The 19,979-nt window shown below is 39.8% G+C and overlaps 3 protein-coding genes across 3 annotated transcripts; all 3 read right to left on the bottom strand.

Moving 5' to 3' along the window:
* Window positions 1–634: 634 nt before the first annotated feature.
* Window positions 635–1,287, bottom strand: LOC307230221 (transcription factor HES-5-like; the record flags this gene model as incomplete). The annotated part of the gene is made up of 2 exons (XM_080000456.1): window positions 1,174–1,287; window positions 635–1,066 (listed from the first exon to the last, which is right to left on the bottom strand). The coding sequence occupies exons 1-2, from the start codon at window positions 1,234–1,236 to the stop codon at window positions 635–637; spliced, it is 495 nt and encodes a 164-aa protein (XP_079856582.1). The 5' UTR covers window positions 1,237–1,287.
* Window positions 1,288–6,183: 4,896 nt separating this feature from the next.
* LOC307230628 (transcription factor HES-2-like) lies at window positions 6,184–7,648 on the bottom strand (the record flags this gene model as incomplete). Its single annotated transcript, XM_080001064.1, has 3 exons — window positions 6,184–6,597; window positions 6,704–6,896; window positions 7,536–7,648. 3 exons carry the CDS (start codon window positions 7,646–7,648, stop codon window positions 6,184–6,186), a joined length of 720 nt encoding a protein of 239 aa, XP_079857190.1.
* Window positions 7,649–18,993: 11,345 nt separating this feature from the next.
* On the bottom strand, window positions 18,994–19,646 carry LOC307230222 (transcription factor HES-5-like; the record flags this gene model as incomplete). Its single annotated transcript, XM_080000457.1, has 2 exons — window positions 19,533–19,646; window positions 18,994–19,425 (listed from the first exon to the last, which is right to left on the bottom strand). The coding sequence occupies exons 1-2, from the start codon at window positions 19,593–19,595 to the stop codon at window positions 18,994–18,996; spliced, it is 495 nt and encodes a 164-aa protein (XP_079856583.1). The 5' UTR covers window positions 19,596–19,646.
* Window positions 19,647–19,979: the final 333 nt, after the last annotated feature.

Raw genomic sequence — 19,979 nt, 5'->3', positions numbered from 1 at the left:
ATAAAAATGATCTTAAAACAGATCCAGTATTTATTATCACATAGTAATTAAAGAGGGTTAATATCCAGTCAGGACAATAAGGCTCATGGAGAATAAAGATGAACATTGTCATCATAACCACGAGTCACTACACAGTGTGACATCAGTAAGGTTTACAAAAACCTTTAAATGAAAGGATGGAATAAAGATATTGATCTTTCAACAGATCAGACTTTGATCATCACAGATTAAACTATGAGATCAAGGCCATTTTAGTGACATGTTCACACGAGGAACAGAAAACTATTTGATCAATTTGATCATCAAAAAAAACTTGTTTACTTTCAACATAAAAGAAAATGTAGCAAAGTTTTATCATTTTCTTAGAAAACAGAACTTTGCCAAAAGAAGACTGAAGATCAATCAATAAAATAAAGCTTTCTCAGATGCACAGCCTGAAACAACAGGCATTTGATGCAATATGTTACGAGAATAAGCAGAAGAACATGCGTCATTTGATACTAGATCATCTTTAAACAAGTTTGAATACCAAACTATCCAAACATTTAACTTTTACTTGAGGCTGTACTATGATAATCAACTTTGACCAACATGGTCAACATGGCCTCGTGTTGCAGCATCAGGCTGTAGGTTTCTACCAGGGCCTCCAGGGGGAGCTGTTGGCTGGACTCTTCTCTTTGGTGATGCTGGTGTGGAGAGGAGAGTTGTTCTGAATCAGAGCAGCCTCACTCAGCCTTGTATCAGAGGATGGCTGCATGTTGTGGAAGTGGTCCAGCAGTCTTCTCTGGGACGGTGTCTTCACCTCATCTTTGCACAGGAAGTGGAGCGTCTCTTGGACACACCTGGAGTAACCCTGAGTGACGGCTGATGAAGAGGGGGAGCAGCTGACGTGTTGATAGAGCTGCTGCTGTTTCAGGAAGTGAACGGTCATCTCCAGGATGTCTGCTTTCTCCATCTTGGAGTCAGACGGTTGTTTGAGGAACTCTGGACCCAGCAGAGACTTGAGCTGCTCGATGCTGCTGTTGATTCGCTCTCTGCGTAACTTCTCCACCTGTGGTTTTCTGAGCTGCAGAAAGAGAAACATAGTTATGAGTACATTGAATGTTAAGTAGCTTTAACTTTTCAAACTGATGTGAATAAAAAAGTCACTGTGAAGTTGTGTCCGGAATTTACCTTGTGAGTCAGAGTCAGATGCTCCTCAGAAGAAGTCCTTGCTGAAGTGATTGTAGGTGCCATGTCTGGATCATTGTGTTGCAGAGGTCTCTGTCGAGAGAATCTGATCTCTCCTGGCTTCAGATCTCCTATATATAGTCCCCAATCTGCATATGAATGTGTGAGTCTTGGTCTGGTTGGAGATTCCCACAGTCCGAACCAATCAGAGATCGAGGGAGGACAATGAGGAGTACGAAGCGGCCACATGCTGCATGTTCTTTTTGCTGGGGGACAATAGTTAGATCTCAGGGGAACAGGTGGAGGCTGGGGGCTGATGGATAGAACCTCTGTGTGAATCTGGGAAAGTAGTGACCCTGTAAAGAGATCAGATCTGCAGCCTGGTGCAGATTAATGGGTTAACACTGCGATAAAACACTTTTAAAATCAATGAGTGAACACTTACTGCCAAAACTTACAGCAAATCAATACCTTAGTTAATGTATCTCTAAATTCTATCTCTACAGTAACTTTTCATTTAATGTGTTAATTTGTTACAGACTCTTTTGTTATAATATTGATCGATTCATGATGATGTTTAAATTTTTTGATCTTGTTTATTTCAATTGTGAAACATGGATGGAGGGTTCATTGAAAAATGATTTTCATTGAGAATTGTACATATTTAGTTAATATAATGATACAACCCACTGCTGTGTGTCCAGATGTAGCAGATGTTTAGTCACTGCTAGTCAGTGTGAGTAGAGAGAGAATCTGAGTTTCCCACACTGACTCCAGTGTTCTGTGGTCACTGCCTGACAAAAGGACTTTGAATGAACCTTTAGTGATGCTCCATTCTCTGTGTTGCACCAGAGACACACCTCTGATGTCACCAACCATCTGGAGGGAAAGAACCCCATTGGCTGGATCCGAAGGACTGGGATATTTTAATCAAAATACTACAAACAAGTTTTCCAGAGAAAAATAAACAACTTATACTTGAGCTTACTGTTCAATGCATTATGAAAAAAAATAACAACAGAAATCTGTATCCATAGCTCTGTTGCTTTCGGTTGAAGCACCAAGCTTGAGGGTGGGGTGTGGGGCAGCTCCTTCCTGAAGTGTGCCAATTCCCCTTTGAGAATAGTGAGGTTCCTGTGGGGCTCATGATGATGATAACACTGAAATGTGACTTCACTCTCCAGAGCTTTTCCACACTCTGCCCATTGACAGAGCTTCCACTGAATGACAGGAGTGTGCCTTCTTAAAGGTTAATTCTCCTGCACCTAAGCAGGGGCCGTCATCTGTTTTGGGGAAAGCAACAGGGACATTTTTTATGGAACCAACAATTAACTCAGATACCACAAGACACCCTTCAGAGGTCTTGTACACAATATTAGTGGTAATTTGTGGTGGTTTTAATGTTCTGGATGATCAGAATATATTTCAGAGGTTTTGAGGGACAGTGAATGTGAAATGAATATACATTTGATATAAGTCTAATTTTAAGAATATAGAAATTGAACAGTTTCAAACTATCTTAGAAACACAATGTAATGCTTTTTTGAATATCATAATACTCCTTAAAGTATTTTAAAAACCCCAAAGTAAAACAGTTAAGAAGGTTTCTTTTCAGAGAGCCACACTCCCCTTTAACCTCTGTCTTTCTCAGGATAAAGGTTCTGAGTCTATTGTCCCTCAGGGGCTCTGTGAGTGAGCTTCCACTGGTTTCCCACACTCTCTCCATTCACTGTTTTCATTAGAAGCACAATAGAAGTGTGTCCAAGGACCAAACACATTAGGTGCACAGTGTGACGTCACTGTTCAGGAAGACAAATCAACTGACGTCAAAATAACTTTTTACTACGACACAAGATGTTCAATCTGGAATGCAACTACCTGAAATGACTCATCAGAGTGATGTAATAAAATCTTCAGTGGTTTGGTCACAACAGCCCATCTGCTTCTTGGTCATGAGATATAAATAGAGAATCAAATCAAATCCTGTTCATTATTAAATAGTTAAATTTGGTACATACATTTCTTCTCAGAAGAAGTGATTTAAATTGAAAATAATGTTAGTTAACAAATGCTATTCATTTATATCATACTTTCTCAATTGTGTTTGAGAACATTTTGATTAATGGATAAATAAATGAGTAAAGAGAAGAAAATTTGCAGTTTGTGTCTGTTTATTCAAACTGACTAAATGTTTCACAATAATAACCTTCAACTGAATTTAAATATACGTGATTTAGTTAACAAATGCTATTCACATTTATCATAATTTCTCTATTGTGTATGAGAACATTTTGATTCAAGGATAAATAAATGAGTAATAAATGAGTACTGAAAACCTGTGCTAACCAGCTAGCTCCGGTGTTCACTACAATATTCAACATCTCCCTGGCTGAATCAGTGGTCCCGTCCTGCTTCAAGAGGTCCACCGTCGTTCCTGTCCCAAAGATCTCCTCTCCTGCCTGCCTGAATGACTACCGTCCGGTGGCCCTCACCTCGGCGGTCATGAAGTGTTTTGAGAGGCTGATTAAGGATTATATCTGCGCCTCCCTCCCCCACACCTTGGACCCGTTGCAGTTCGCGTACCGGCAGAACAGATCCACGGATGACGCGGTCTCCCAGGTACTGCACACCATGCTCATGCACCTGGATGGCCAGAAGGGGGCCTATGTGAGAATGCTGTTCATCGATTATAGTTCAGCTTTCAACACCATAGTCCCCACCAGACTGGCTGTCAAGCTGAAGGAGCTTGGACTGAATGCTCCGCTGTGTGCCTGGATCCTGGACTTCCTCACAGCCCGCCCCCAGGTGGTCAGGGTGGGGAAGCACATGCCAAGCTCCCTCACCCTGATACAGGATCCCCCCAGGGCTGCATCCTCAGCTCCCTACTGTACTCCTTGTACACACATGACTGTGTGGCCAGGTCCAGCTCCAACACCATCGTCAAGTTAGCTGACGACACCGTGGTCGTGGGCCTGATCACTGACTGCGATGAGAAGGCCTACCGCGAGGAGGTGGCTGACCTGTCACTCTGGTTCCAGGACAACAGCCTACACCTGAACGTCAGCAAAACTAAGGAGCTGATTGTGGACTTTAGGCAAGGATCACAATCGAGGACGCACACACCCTTGGCGATTAATGGGACTTCTGTTGACAGGGTGAGCAGCTTCAATTACCTCGGAGTCCACATCACAGAGGACTTAACATGGACTTTACAAACAGACACTCTGGTGAGAAAGGCGAGGCAGCGTCTTTACCACCTCAGGCAGCTGAGGAAATTCCGGGTCTCAGTGAGGATCCTCAAGAGCAGTGGAGAGCATCCTGACAGGCAACATCACTGCCTGGTTTGGGAACTGTACTGCTCAGGACAGGCGGGCCCTGCAGAGGGTGGTGTGTTCAGCCGAACGTACCACTGCAACTACCCTCCCCCCCTTGCAGGAGTTATACACCAGGAGGTGTAGTAGCAGAGCCCGCAGGATCATGAAGGATCCTCATCACCCCAACAACGGACTGTTTCAGCTGCTGCGGTCAGGCAAGTGCCTCCGCAGTCACACAGCGATAACAGAGAGACTGAGACAGAGTTTTTTCCCGCAAGCCATTAGAACTGTCAATGCTGACCTCACCAGGGGTCCTCACTGAGCCACACACATATGCTCCACTACCTTACTGTACTATATGTAGCATACTGTACCGCATACTGTGTCACTGTTCAGGGTTGTTCGTGATGCCGTACTGTTGTATACTGTGCTGTATTATCCCAAGCACTACCTCACTTTATTCACATGCCACTTTAATTCACATGCCACTTTAATGCACATATCTGTATATACATAATAGCCTATTCCATATACATAAGCATATTACCTCTATCTATTCCATTTTATTTCATATTCTATAAGTATTCGACTTACTGTATAACGTTTTAGGAGTCAGTTAGTTGGTCTATTAGAAATAAATTTTTCCTAGGACATATTGTGTGTTATCACCGGGTGCGTTGCATTACATTTCACTGCATATATGTATGAAAGTATGTATATGTATGTGAAGAATAAACCTCTTGAATCTTGAATCTTGAATAAAGAGAAGAACATTTGCGGTTCATTTTTGTTTATTCAAACAGACTGAATGCTTCACAATAATAACCTTTAACTGAAGGCAAATATATGTGATGATACATCACAGCAATATCTTCGAAAACATTTCCAAAAAACACTGTACTCAAACTGAGTAAAGGTGATACAGTAAAAAGCTGTCTTCATAGAAAACATGGGAAATACTTTTAAAATACATTAAAATAAACAACATGATGAGTAAATATTACTCTTCATATCAGAAATCATAATTCACAGTTAATTTTAACATAAAAATAAATAAAAATGATCTTAAAACAGATCCAGTATTTATTAAAGATTATTTAAGAGGATTAATATCCACTCAGGACAATAAGGCTCATGGAGAATAAAGATGAACATTGTCATAATGACCTGTCACTAATAATAACATGTCACTACACAGTGTGACATCAGTAAGCTTTACAAAAACCTTTAAATTAAAGGATGGAATAAAGATGTTGATCTTTCAACAGATCAGACTTTGATCATCACAGATTAAACTATGAGATCAAGGCCATTTTGGTGGGTTGTTCACACAAAGAACAAAAAAAATTGTTATTTTAAAAATATTAAAACTTGTTTTCTTTCAACATAAAAGAAAATGTAGCAAAGCTTTATCGTTTTCTGAGAAAACAGAACTTTGCCAAAGGGAGATTGAAGATCAATCAATAAAATATGTTTTCTCTGTAATACAGCCTGTAGCAACAGATATTTGAGGCAATATGTTAGAAGAAATAGCAGTACAACAAGCTTCATTTGTGACAAGATAGATACTATTCTATAAACAAGTTTGAATATCAAACTATCTAAATATTTAACTTTTACTTGAGGCTGTACTATGACAGTCAACTTTGACCAACATGGTCAACATGGCCTTTTTGTTGTAGCATCAGGCTGTAGGTTTCTACCAGGGCCTCCAGGGGGCGCTGTTGGCTGGACTCTTCTCTTTGACGACGCTGGTCTGGAGAGAAGAGTTGTTCTGAATCAAAGCAGCCTCACTCAGCCTTGTATCAGAGGATGACTGCATGTTGTGGAAGTGGTCCAGCAGTCTTCTCTGGGACGGTGTCTTCACCTCATCTTTGGACATTAAGTGGAGCGTCTCTTGGACACACCTGGAGTAACCCTGAGTGACGGCTGATGAAGAGGAGCATGAGTGCGTTTGTCTCAGGAAGTAAACGGTCATCTCCAGGATGTCTGCTTTCTCCATCTTGGAGTCAGACGGTTGTTTGAGGAACTCTGGACCCAGCAGAGACTTGAGCTGCTCGATGCTGCTGTTGATTCGCTCTCGGCGTAACTTCTCCACCTGGGGTTTTCTGAGCTGCAGAGAGAGAAACTTTGTTATGAGCGCATTGAATGTTAAGTAGCTTTAACTTTTCAAACTGATGTGAATAAAAAGTCACTGTGAAGTTGAGTCTTGAATTTACCTTGTGAGTCAGAGTCAGATGCTCCTCAGAAGAAGTCCTTGCTGAAGTGATTGTAGGTCCCATGTCTGGATCACTGTGTTGTAGAGGTCTCTGTCGAGAGAATCTGATCTCTCCTGGCTTCAGCTCTCCTATATATAGTCCCCAATCTGCATATGAATGTGTGAGTCTTGGTCTGGTTGGAGATTCCCACAGTCTGAACCAATCAGAGATCAATGGAGGACAATGAGGAGTACGAAGCGGCCACATGCTGCATGTTCTTATTGCTGGGGGACAATAGTTAGATCTCAGGGGAACAGGTGGAGGCTGGGGGCTGATGGATAGAAACTCTGCGTAAATCTGGGAAAGTATTGACCCTGTAAAGAGATCAGATCTGCAGCCTGATGCTGGGATCAACGAGTTTGAAAGAGCACGTGTCCATCTCCTTACCACACACTTCTGATACTCACTCTTGGTTTTTAGTGGGTTTACACTGCGATAAAACATTTTTGAAATCAATGAGTAAACACTAACTGCAGAAACTTATCGCTCACCAATAACTTAGTTAATGTACATTTAAATAGTATTTCTACAGTGACTTTTCTTTTAATGTGTTTGTTAAGTCATAACAGACTATTTTATTAAAATATTGATTAATACATGATAATCTTTAAATTTGTTGACCTTGTTATTTAAATTGTGAAACATGGATGGAGGTTTTATTGAAAAATGTTCTTCAGAGAGAAGTGTACCTATTTAGTCACGAGAATGAAATGACCCACTGTTGTGTCCAGATGTAGCAGATGTTAAGTCATTGCTATTCAGTGTGAGTAGAGAGAGAATCTGAGTTTCCCACACTGACTCCAGTGTTCTGTGGTCACTGCCTGACAAAAGGACTTTGAATGGACCTTTAGTGATGCTCCATTCTCTGTGTTGCACCAGAGACACACCTCTGATGTCACCAACCATCTGGAGGGAAAGAACCCCATTGGCTGGATCTGAAGGAATCTATTATTTAAAACAAAATACTACAAACAATTTTGGCAAAAAAATAAACAACTTATACTTCAGCTTACTGTTCAATGCATTATGAAAAAAAAAATTAACAATAAAAATCTGTATCCATAGCTCTGTTGCCATCAGTTGAAGCACCAAGCTTGAGGGTGGGGTGTGGGGCAGCTCCTTCCTGAAGTGTGCCAATTCCCCTTTGAGAATAGCGAGGTTCCTGTGGGGCTCATGATGATGATAACACTGAAATGTGACTTCACTCTCCAGAGCTTTCCCACACTCTGCCCATTGACAGAGTTTCCACTGAATGACAGGAGTGTGCCTTGTTTAATGCAAATTCTCCTGCACCTAAGCAGTGGCCATCATCTGTTTTGGGGAACGCAACAGGGAGATATTCTATGGAACCAACAATTCACTCAGCAGGAACAGTGAATCTCTACACTGGAATCATGTTCATACACAACTAAACAAACATATGTTTTTTTAATGCAATTTGTGACAATTGTCGCCAATTTCTGGTGACAAATGTCCAACTAAAATCCATCACAAAGATCTGGGAAGTCACCCACCTGGAATCTAGTTATTGTGTTCGCAAAAAATAGTGATGTACAGTGGTACCTCGACTTAAGACTGTAATTCTTTCTATAAGAATGGTCGTTTGTTAAAACAGCCGTATGTCGAAGCAATTTTTCCCATATAAATTATAAAATCATCAAGGGTGAATATAAACAAAATACACAGCACAAACACAGTAAATATGAAAAAAATATCGATAAGCCAGGGATTACTTGCACATTGATGTTGGTCGCCTGCTGACTGACTGCTGACTGTCCGCCGACGCGCCAACTGCAAATTTCCAAGGTCGTATTTTGGAGCAAGTCATACAAATTTTTGTGACTATCGCTACTCGTATCTTGGATTGGTCGTAAGTAGATGCAGTTCTAAGCTGAGATACCACTGTAGTTATACACCAATCAGCCACAACATTTAAACCAGTGACAGATTAAGTGAATAACATTGATCCTCTCATTCCAATGGCACCAGCCAAGGGGTTGAATATGTTAGGCAGCAAGTGAACAGTCAGTTGTTGAAGTTGATGTGTTGGAAGCAGGAAAAATGAACAAGCTTAAGGATCTGAGTGACTTTGACAAGGGCCAAATTATGATGGCTAGACGACTGGTTCAGAGCATCTCCAAAATTACAGGTCTTGTGGGGTGTTCTCGGTATGCAGTGGTTAGTACCTACAAAAGTGGTCCTGGGTCATGGGCGCCCATGGGCTCAATTATGCACATGGGCAGTGAAATGTAGCCCCTCTTGTCTGACCCCACAGAAGAGCAACTGAAGCACAAACTGCTGAAAAAGTTAATGCTGGCTGTGAAAGAAAGGTGTCAGGACACACAATGCATCACAGCTTGCTGCGAATGAGGCGGCGTAGCCTCGGAATGGTCAGAGTCCCCATGCTGGCCCCTGCCCACCGCTGAAAGCGCAGACAATGGGCACGTGAGCATCAGAACTGGACCATGGATAAATGGAAGAAGGTGGCCTGGTCAGATGAATCACATTTTCTTCAATATCATCTGGATGGCTGGGGTTAGGGTCCTATCTGATAGAGTCCATGCCTCGACGGGCCAGAGATGTTTTGGCGCAAGAGGGGGACCTACACAATATATGTTGTTATTAGTGGTGGTTTTAATGTTCTGACTGATCAGTATATATTTCAGAGGTTGTCAGGGACATTGAATGTGAAATGAATATACATTTTATTTAATTCTAATGTAAGTACATAGAAATTGAAAAATTCCAAAGAATCTTAGAAACACGACGGAATGTTTTTTTGAATATTAAAATTCTCCTCAAAGTATTTTAGATAAAAAAAGAGAAACATCTTAGAAGGTTTCTTTCAGAGAGCCACACTCCCCTTTAACCTCTGTCTATCTCAGGTTAAAGGTTCTGAGTCTATTGTCCCTCAGGGGCTCTGTGAGTGAGCTTCCACTGGTTTCCCACACTCTCTCAATTCACTGTTTTCATTAGAAGCACAATAGAAGTGTGGCTTGTGACTAAACACATTAGATGCACAGTGTGACGTCACTGTTCAGGAAGACAAATCAGCTGACGTCAAAATAACTTTTTCTACGACACAAGATGTTCAATCTGGAATGCAACTACCTGAGATGACTCATCAGAGTGATGTCATACAATCTTCAGTGGTTTGGTCACAAAAGTCCATCTGCTGCTTGGTCATGAGATATAAACAGAGAATCAAATAAAATCCCGTTCATTATGAAATAGTGAAAATTGGTACATGCATTTCTTCACAGAAGTAGTAGAAGTGATTTAAATATTAAATAATGTTAGTTAACAAATGCTATTCACTCATATCATACTTTCTCAATTGTGTTTGAGAACATTTTGATTAATGGATAAATAAATGAGTAAAGAGAAGAAAATTTGCAGTTTGTGTCTGTTTATTCAAACTGACTAAATGTTTCACAATAATAACCTTCAACTGAAGGCAAATATACGTGATGATACATCAGAGCAACATCTTGGAAAACATTTCCAAAACACATTGTACTCAAACAGAGTAAAGTTGATACAGTTAAACAGCTGTCTTCATAGAAGACATGGGAAATAATTAAAAAAAAAATAGTATAAACAAAATTATTGGTAAATATTACTCTTACTCTTCACATTTAATTTGTACATTTAAATAAATAAAAAATATCTTAAAACTGATCCAGAATTTATTATCACATATTAATTAAAGAAGGTTCATATCCACTAGGACAATTAGGCTCATGGAGAATGAAGATGAACATTGTCATAATAACCAACATGTCACTACACTGTGTGACATCACAAGGTTAAAAAAACATTTTAATTAAAGGATGGAATAAAGATGTTGATCTTTCAACAGATCAGTCTTTGATCATCACAGATGAAAGTATGAGATCAAGGCCATTTTTGTGACATTTTCACACAAAGAACAGAAAAATATTCAATCAATATGATCATCAAATAAAAACTTGTTTTCTTATAAAATAAAAGAAAATGTAGCAAAGCTTTTTCGTTTTCTGAGAAAACAGAACTTTGCAAAAGGGAGATTGAAGATCAATCAATAAAATAAGTTTTCTCAGATACACAGCCTGTAACAACAGATATTTGAGGCAATATGTTACAAAAAATGGCAGTACAACAAGCTTAATTTGTTACAAGATAGATACTATTCTATAAACAGGTTTGAATATCAAACTATCTAAATATTTAACTTTTAGTTGACGCTGTACGATGACAGTCAACTTTGACCAACATGGTCAACATGGCCTTGTGTTGCAGCATGCAACATGCTTTGGATTCCTGAAGAAGCATCATCTCAACAAAAGATTGAAAATCAAACTCAACAATCTCGTTATTTAACTTCTACTTGATACTACATGGCCCCATCTTGTCGCATCAGGCTGTAGGTTTCTACCAGGGCCTCCAGGGGGCGCTGTTGTCTGGACTCTTCTCTTTGGTGATGCTGGTCTGGGAAGGAGAGTTGTTCTGAATCAGAGCAGCCTCACTCAGCCTTGTATCAGAGGATGACTGCATGTTGTGGAAGTGGTCCAGCAGTCTTCTCTGGGACGGTGTCTTCACCTCATCTTTGCACAGGAAGTGGAGCGTCTCTTGGACACACCTGGAGTAACCCTGGGTGACGGCTGATGAAAAGGAGTTGCAGAAAGAGAAACATAGTTATGAGTACATGGAATGTTAAGTAAAGCTTTCACATTTCAAACTGACGCGAATAAAAAAGTCACTGTGAAGTTGAGTCTTGAATTTACCTTGTGAGTCAGAGTCAGATGCTCCTCAGAAGAAGTCCTTGCTGAAGTGATTGTAGGTGCCATGTCTGGATCATTGTGTTGCAGAGGTCTCTATCGAGAGAATCTGATCGCTCCTGGCATCAGCTCTCCTACATATAGTCCCCAATCTGCATATGAATGTCTGGATCTTGATCTGGTTGGAGATTCCCACAGTCTGAACCAATCAGAGATCAATGGTGGACAATGAGGAATATGGAGCGGCCACATGCTGCATGTTCTTATTGCTGGGGGACAATAGTTAGGTCTCAGGGGTCAGGTGGAGACTAGGGGCTGATGGAGAAAACCTCTGCGTGAATCTGGGAAAGTAGTGACCCTGTTAAGAGATCAGATCTGCAGCCTGATCTCGGATCAATTCGTTTGATAAAGCACGTGTCCATCTCCTTACCACACACTTCTGACACTCACCCTTGGTTTTTAGTGGGTTAACACTGCGATAAAACACTTTTAAAATCAATGAGTAAACAATAACTGAAGAAACTTTGAGCTCACCAATAACTTAGTTAATGTAGCTTAAAATTGTATTTCTACAGTGACGTTTCATTGAATGTGTTTGTTAAGTAGTAACAGACTATTTTGTCATCAATCAATCCATGATGATCTCTAAATTCATTGACCTTGTTATTTCAATTGTGAAACATGGATGGAGGTCTTATTGAAAAATGTTCCTCATAGAAAATTGTACATATTCAGTCACTAGAATGATATGACCCACTGCTGTGTGTCCAGATGTAGCAGATGTTTAGTCACTGCAATTCAGTGTGAGTAGAGAGAGAATCTAAGTTTCCCACACTGACTCCAGTGTTTTGTGATCACTGCCTGACAAAAGGACTTTGAATGGGCCTTTAGTAATGCTCCATTCTCTGTGTTGTACCAGAGACACACCTCTGATGTCAACAACCATCTGGAGGGAACGAACCTCATTGGCTGGATCTGAGGGAATGTAATATTTAAAACAATTTTGCCAATACAATTAATAACTTAATAGCTTAGACGTTTTTAAATACAGTTCTCGTGACAAATGTCCAATGGAAATCTGTCACATATATCAGGATAGTGACCCGCCTGGAATCTTGTTATTGTGTTCCCAAAAAAATGTAGATGCGGTTATGTGGTTGAGAGGTTGTGATGGACATGAATGTGAAACGAATATACATTTTCTCATGGAAGTACATAGAAATTGGAAAAATTACAAATAATCTGTGAAACACCATGATTGATTTTTGAATGTCCAAATTCTCGTAGTGGATGAGTTACAGAATGTGCTGAGCACAACACATTGGCTTTTGAAATAATGGTTTGAGCATAGCTTTCTCGTTCAATGCCACTCCCAAGAGATAAACCAATCTGGTAGACAGAACTATTTAATCAGATGAATTGTTGGAATCTAGTTCTGCTATGGACATACTCCACTACTAGATACTATAAAAGGGTATACAGCTGTTTAGTTAGCAAGTCTTGTCCTCTGCGGAGACAAACTCAGATATTTTTTATAATAAATGACCTTAAATTAAAGGACCTCTTCTGTAAGGGGATTTTTCCACCACATATTTGTCACGAACAGGATTTGAAAAAGAGCAAAAAGAAGGACATTTCTCCAGGCACTGTTGTAGTTGGGGCGCCAATCCTTCCCGCAGATCGAAAAAAAATTGGCCAAAGTAAGCGCTTTGCTCATTTCATTTCAATTTCGGGGTAGGATTCTGCTGTTTATTTCTCTGACGATATGGGTAAGACCAGATTCAATTTGGCTCTCCAAACAAAGAATTAATGCAGTGGAGAAGAGGAACTTGCAAAATAAAATATTAAAAAAAAGAGAAAAAGACATTTTTTTCCAAACCAAAATAGCCTAGGTGAAAATGGGAAAGACAGATGGAAGCGAGGGTCTGTAGCCCGACGGAGAGAGATAAGACTAGTGGTTATTGTATTGTCCGTGCCCCACGAGAAAGGTTAAAAGGTTTGAGTCTGGAAATAATTTTGTAATTTTGAAGCTGATTATTGAACTTACAGGTTTTTTGTCCTGGAAATGTGGTCTGGTTGTACACCTATACTGTAGCGAGAGAGGTTTGATATCCTTGGTGAATTGCAAGTGAGTCAGAAGCCCAAGGACTATAAAAGTATAATCAAAATTAGAATGAGTTGAGAAACTCAAGTAATAAAACAAAGTTCCTGCTCTAAAAAGCAGACTGATAATAAAATAGCCAATACTGGCCCTGAAGCAAAGTACAGGAGGAAGTGTGAAAAATTGGGCAGCTGCCAAAAATAGACAAAAAAGGAGAGATAGGAATACACAGAAAAGATTTATGCTTCAGAAACTGAGATATTCCATAGAACAAAATATTATTAAGAAACAAACAAGGAAGATGTGTCTGTTTTTAACAGTATTTCTGGTTTATTAGAAGAAAGAGTAGGGCAAGAATAATTACTTTCTAAATTCTGAAGAGGAGTCAGGTGGGGAGGAGTAGCGCACCCTCTCTGGATCTCCGCATTTGTTACAGATGTATGGCAAAGGTGGCCGGTAGGAGTGGTTCGCTTCTCATCCTGCATTTTGGGATCTTAAACAAACGAGTCTGTTCTCCAGGAGACCTAACCTTCTGGGGAAAAAAATAACCACTATATGAGTCTTGTAAGTGATAACAGGGATAGAATATCGTTAAAGCTATCTGACCCTTGGGAAAGCTGAAAAATAACAAATAAGGTGGGCTTGTTAGGGTAAGCGTCAAATCTGCTTGAACCAACTGAAGCACAAATAAATTCAAATAATAAATAAAAGAAGAATAACAATTTTTGGAAAGCAATAAAAAGCAACTAATGGGAATAGTAGGGTGGAGAAAATGTATAAATTAAAAAAAAATTGAACTGACTTCTAATAAGTTTCTTTAGAAAAAAATGTTTTCACTCAGAACAGGGAAAAAACGGGGCGGGGCTTTTAAGTAACGGTGCCAGTAAGCAGATAACAATTGGCTCTGAATTGTTGGTTAGATGGAGAAATATAGTAAAGAGAATACAGAATAGAGAGTTATTAAGCGCTAAATGAATAATGGTAATGAAAAAAGTGTCAACTGCTGTCGGGATATTAACAAAACAACACCCCCTATTATCAAAAGACATCCAAGAATTGGCAAGAAATGGGATAAAAGAACAAAGTATAACCCTACCCTATGGCCAGTGAAAGGAACATTTGACATTGACGTTGATGTGTGTGCGGAAATGGACATCCTGTAAAAGAATCATAAGTCCACGGAAAAAAAACAAAAAGAGAGAGGAAAAAAGGAAAAGAGAAATAATATGTGATAACAATATTCAAAACACAGGGGGGCAAACTTAGAAGTGCCACGAAAAAACATATCAGGGACATGATAGATGAAAAAAATAAATACAAAGCACCACCCCCTCCCTACTAAGCACAAATGCCAATAACAAAAATGAACCGTGTTTGGAGACTATGAATTACACTCAGAAAAACAAACAGGAAATCTATACGCTAGTGAAGAAGAGTTAAGGGAACAATTTGAAAGTTTAGGGAGCGAGCTGGTGGGAAATACATTTAATCTGAGGAATGGAAAAACTTATAAAACAAAGCCAAAAATAATAAAAGAGAGCAACAGGATACCACAGACATGTCAAGGAACAAATTAAGGAGAGAGAAGGAGGACAAGGTGATGAAAGTGCCATAGAGCATCTAGTAAGGGCTGAAGAAGATATCAGACAATATTTTGGAGAAGAAAAAGAGGATAGTAAACAAGAAGCAAAAAAACTGTTTGAAATTTAATGCAGAGAGGCAGAGATAGACTTAAACGAACCCTCCCACAGATGTGTGACCTCGAGAGGCAGATAGATGGCACAGCAAAGAAGGAACAACAAAGTAAACAGAGAAGGGGTAAGGAAGTGAGGCTGATTGACACCATTAAATATGAGAGTAGAGAAAGCGGAATTAGAAAAAGGAGTGGTTCATGAAACATTGGTCCTGAAGAGCCTGCCCAGAGGCTTGCCTGCCATAAGACACCAGCTCCCCCTACTGGCGAAAGGACAAAATCTCAATTATATTCCATTGGGATCCATGGATTTGGAAGGATTGTCCCAACACCTAGCCAGCATTCTACCCCATCCCCTCTTTACTAAGCACAAATTCCAATAAAAATATTAACTTAAATTAACTTAATTGATTGTTAAATCTATACCCTAGTGAAGAAGAGTGAAGGGAACAATGTGAAGGTTTAGGGAGTGAGCTGGTGGGAAATACATTTAATCTGAGGAATGGAAAAACTAACAAAACAATGCCAAAAATAATAGAAAGGGGGGCAACAGGATACCACAGACATGTCAAGGAACAAATTAAGGATGGAGAAGGAGGATAAGGCGATGAAAGTGACATAGAGGATCTAGAAAGGGCTGAAGAAGGGAACAGACAATATTTCGGAGAATAAAAAGAGGAAAGTAAACGAGAGGCGAAAAAACATCTTTGCCTCTCTGCGTTGAAATTCAATTCAAGAGATTAAATTAAACGAAAACCCTCACACAGATGTATAACCTCGAGAGGCAGATTGAAGGCGCAGCAAAGAAGGAACGACAAAATAAACAGAGAAGGAATGAGGAAGTGAGGCCGATGACACGATCTCTGCCACCATTAAATATGGGAGTAGGGAAAGCGGAATTAGAAAAAGGAGTGGTTCATGAAACATTGGTCCTAACGAGCCCGGCAAGAGATTCAGGCTTGCCTGCCTTAAGGCACCAGCTAAATCTCAATTACATTCCATGGGGATCCATGGATTTGGAAGGATTGGCCAGACACATACCCAGCATTCTAGCAGCAGCCTGCCAGTGGAAGACTGGTTCACCCAGGTAGAACTAAACTTCACACGATGGGGAACCCGGCCTGTTGAAGATATTAGCAGCAGCAGGAATCTGCCTGCTGGCAGTGGGGATACTTTTCTGTTGTTGTATCCTTGTTCTGAGAAACCTGGTGATCCGCACCCTGACTACGTAAGTAGATGATGATACATTTGTATCCTATACCTATCCTGTATCCAATGCCGGACACTGATATTGACAGCGATGACGACATACAGTGAGGAAATCTACATTTCCCCACTGCAGAGCTTACATCTGCAGTGGAATCTAATGTGTGGAAGCAGTGTCCTACTCCAACAGTAGTGTGCCAAGCTCCAACAAAGTGACGTGCAGGAAGACATTCTGTATCAACAACGAGGGATCTGTGTTGAAACACCGAAGGTGAGTTTAATCAAGTATTTGTGGGCTAATTACTCTTACAGAAAATCCTCATAACAGAATAGATATGGCCTCTGTACATCCCATAGATCGCAGTGTCAAAAGAGTTCCAGTTTGTATTCAAGAAGACATGTATCAAAATAGTTCCAGTTTGTATTCAAGAAGACATGTATCAAAAGAGTTCCAGTCTGTACCTTCCGGCCAGCCTCACACCACATATTTGGTCAACACACCCGCCATAAGTGAGACTTATATTTGGTAATCTTTTTTGTTTATACCACATTGGTTTTGGTTATTTTTATTTTTAGTACAGACATTTTCTTCTGATAATCACATATAACTATGATTAAGAATGTATTTGCATAACATGTAACACAGGTAAGCAAAAAAGCCCCTGAAGACTTGCTTCAGGAGATATGTACTCAATGGCTTTGCAGGAAATTAATGTTTGGGGCTTGAAAGCCCCAATAGTGGGGAATTATGTAGTGGATAAGTTACAGAATGTGCTTAGCGCAACACATTAGCTATTAAAATAGTGGTTTGAGCGTGGCTTTTTTTGCTCAATGCCTGGTAGACAGTAGTATTTAATCAGATGAATTGTTGGAATATTCTGCTCGGGGCACACCCCACGACTACATACTATAAAAGGGTATGTATCTTTGTAGTTAGCTAGTATTGTCCTCTGCAGAGACAAACTCAGGTCTTTTTTATAATAAATTATCTTAAATTAAAGGACCTCTTATCCAAGGTGATTTTTCCACCACATTCTCCTCAAAGTATTAAAGACAAACAAAGGGAAACCATAAAGAAGGTTTCTTTTCAGAGAGCCCCTTTAACCCCTGTCACCAGGTTCAAGTTTCTGAGTTCTGTTGTACCACAGGGGCTCTGTGAGTGAGCTTCCACTGGTTTCCCACAATCTCACCATTCACTGATTTGATTAGAAGGACAATAGAAGTGTTTCTTATTCCAAAACACATGAGATACACAGTGTGCAGTCACTGTTCAGGAAGACAAATCAGCTGACGTGAAAATAACTTTTGCGATGACACAAGATGTTCTATCTGGAATGCAACTACATGATATGACTGATCAGAGTAATGTCACAAAATCTCCAGTGGTTTGGTCACAACAACCCATCCACTGCTTGGTAATGATATATAAACAGAGATTCTAATAAAATGCTGTTGATTATTAATTGATACGAAATTAGTACATACATTTCTTTGCAGAAGTAGGAGAAGTAATTTAAATTGTAAATAATGTACGTTAACAAATGCAATTCACATTTATCATAATTTCTAATTCGTCTTTGAGAACAGTATTGATTAATGGATAAATAAATGAGTAAAGAGGAGAAAGTTTGCAGTTCATGTTTGTTTATTCAAACAGACTGAATGTTTGAGAATAATATATTACCTTCCACTGAAGGCAAATATACAGGATGATACATCACAACAACATCTTCGAAATCATTTCAAAAAACATTGTACTCAAACGGAGTAAAGCTGATACAGTAAACAGCTGTCTTCATAGAAGACATGGGAAATACTTTTAAAATAAATTATGAGGAAAATAAGACTCTTCAAATCAGAAATCATAATTCACAGAGAATTTAAACATTTAAAGATATAAATTGATCTTAAAACAGATCCAGTATTTATTATCACATAGCAATTAAAGAGGGTTAATATCCACTGAGGACAATTAGGCTCATGGAGAATAAAGATGAACATTGTTTTAATAAACACATGTCACTACACAGTGTGACATCATTATGGTTAAAAAAAAAGATTCAAATTAAAGGATGGAATAAAGATATTGATCTTTCAACAGATCAGACTTTGATCATCACAGATTAAACTATGAGATCAAGGCCATTTTGGTGATATGTTTACACAAGGAACAGAAAAATATTTGATCAATATGATCATCCAAAAAAAAAAAAAAATTCTTTCAACATAAAACATGTTGCAATGTTTTATCATTTTCTTAGAAGACAGAACTTTGCCAGAAGATTGAAGGTCAATCAATAAAATATAGTTTGAGGCAAATGTTACAAGAAAAAGCAGAAAACATGCTTCATTTGATACTAGATCATCTATAAACAAGTTTGAATATCAAACTATCTCAATATTTAACTTTTACTTGACGATGTACTATGACAATCAACTTCGACCAACATGGTCAACATGGCCTCGTGTTGCAGCATCAGGCTGTAGGTTTCTACCAGGGCCTCCAGGGGGCGCTGTTGTCTGGACTCATCTCTTTGGTGATGCTGGTGTGGAGAGGAGAGTTGTTCTGAATCAGAGCAGCCTCACTCAGCCTTGTATCGGAGGATGGCTGCATGTTGTGGAAGTGGTCCAGCAGTCTTCTCTGGGACGGTGTCTTCACCTCATCTTTACACAGGAAGTGGAGCGTCTCTTGGACACACCTGGAGTAACCCTGAGTGACGGCTGATGAAGAGGGGGAGCAGCTGACATGTTGATAGAGCTGCTGCTGTCTCAGGAAGTAAACGGTCATCTCCAGGATGTCTGCTTTCTCCATCTTGGAGTCAGACGGTTGTTTGAGGAACTCTGGACCCAGCAGAGACTTGAGCTGCTCGATGCTGCTGTTGATTCGCTCTCGGCGTAACTTCTCCACCTGTGGTTTTCTGAGCTGCAGAGAGAGAAAAATAGTTATGAGTACATTGAATGTTAAGTAGCTTTAACATTTCAAACTGATGTGAATAAAAAAGTCACTGTGAAGTTGAGTCCTGAATTTACCTTGTGAGTCAGAGTCAGATGCTCCTCAGAAGAAGTCCTTGCTGAAGTGATTGTAGGTGCCATGTCTGGATCACTGTGTTGCAGAGGTCTCTGTCGAGAGAATCTGATCTCTCCTGGCTTCAGCTCTCCTATATATAGTCCCCAATCTGAATATGAATGTGTGAGTCTTGGTCTGGTTGGGGATTCCCACAGTCTGAACCAATCAGAGATCAATGGAGGACAATGAGAAATACGAAGCGGCCACATGCTGCATGTTCTTTTTGCTGGGGGACAATAGTTAGATCTCAGGGGAACAGGTGGAGGCTGGGGGCTGATGGATAGAAACTCTGTGTGAATCTGGGAAAGTAGTGACCCTGTAAATAGATCAGATCTGCAGCCTGATGCTGGGATCAACTAGTTTGATAGAGCACGTGTCCATCTCCTTACCACACACTTCTGATACTCACC

This window comes from Zeus faber (genome assembly GCF_960531495.2).
Source record: "Zeus faber genome assembly, chromosome: 5".
NCBI lineage: Eukaryota > Metazoa > Chordata > Actinopteri > Zeiformes > Zeidae > Zeus > Zeus faber.
This window is presented reverse-complemented; position numbering and strand designations above follow the sequence as displayed.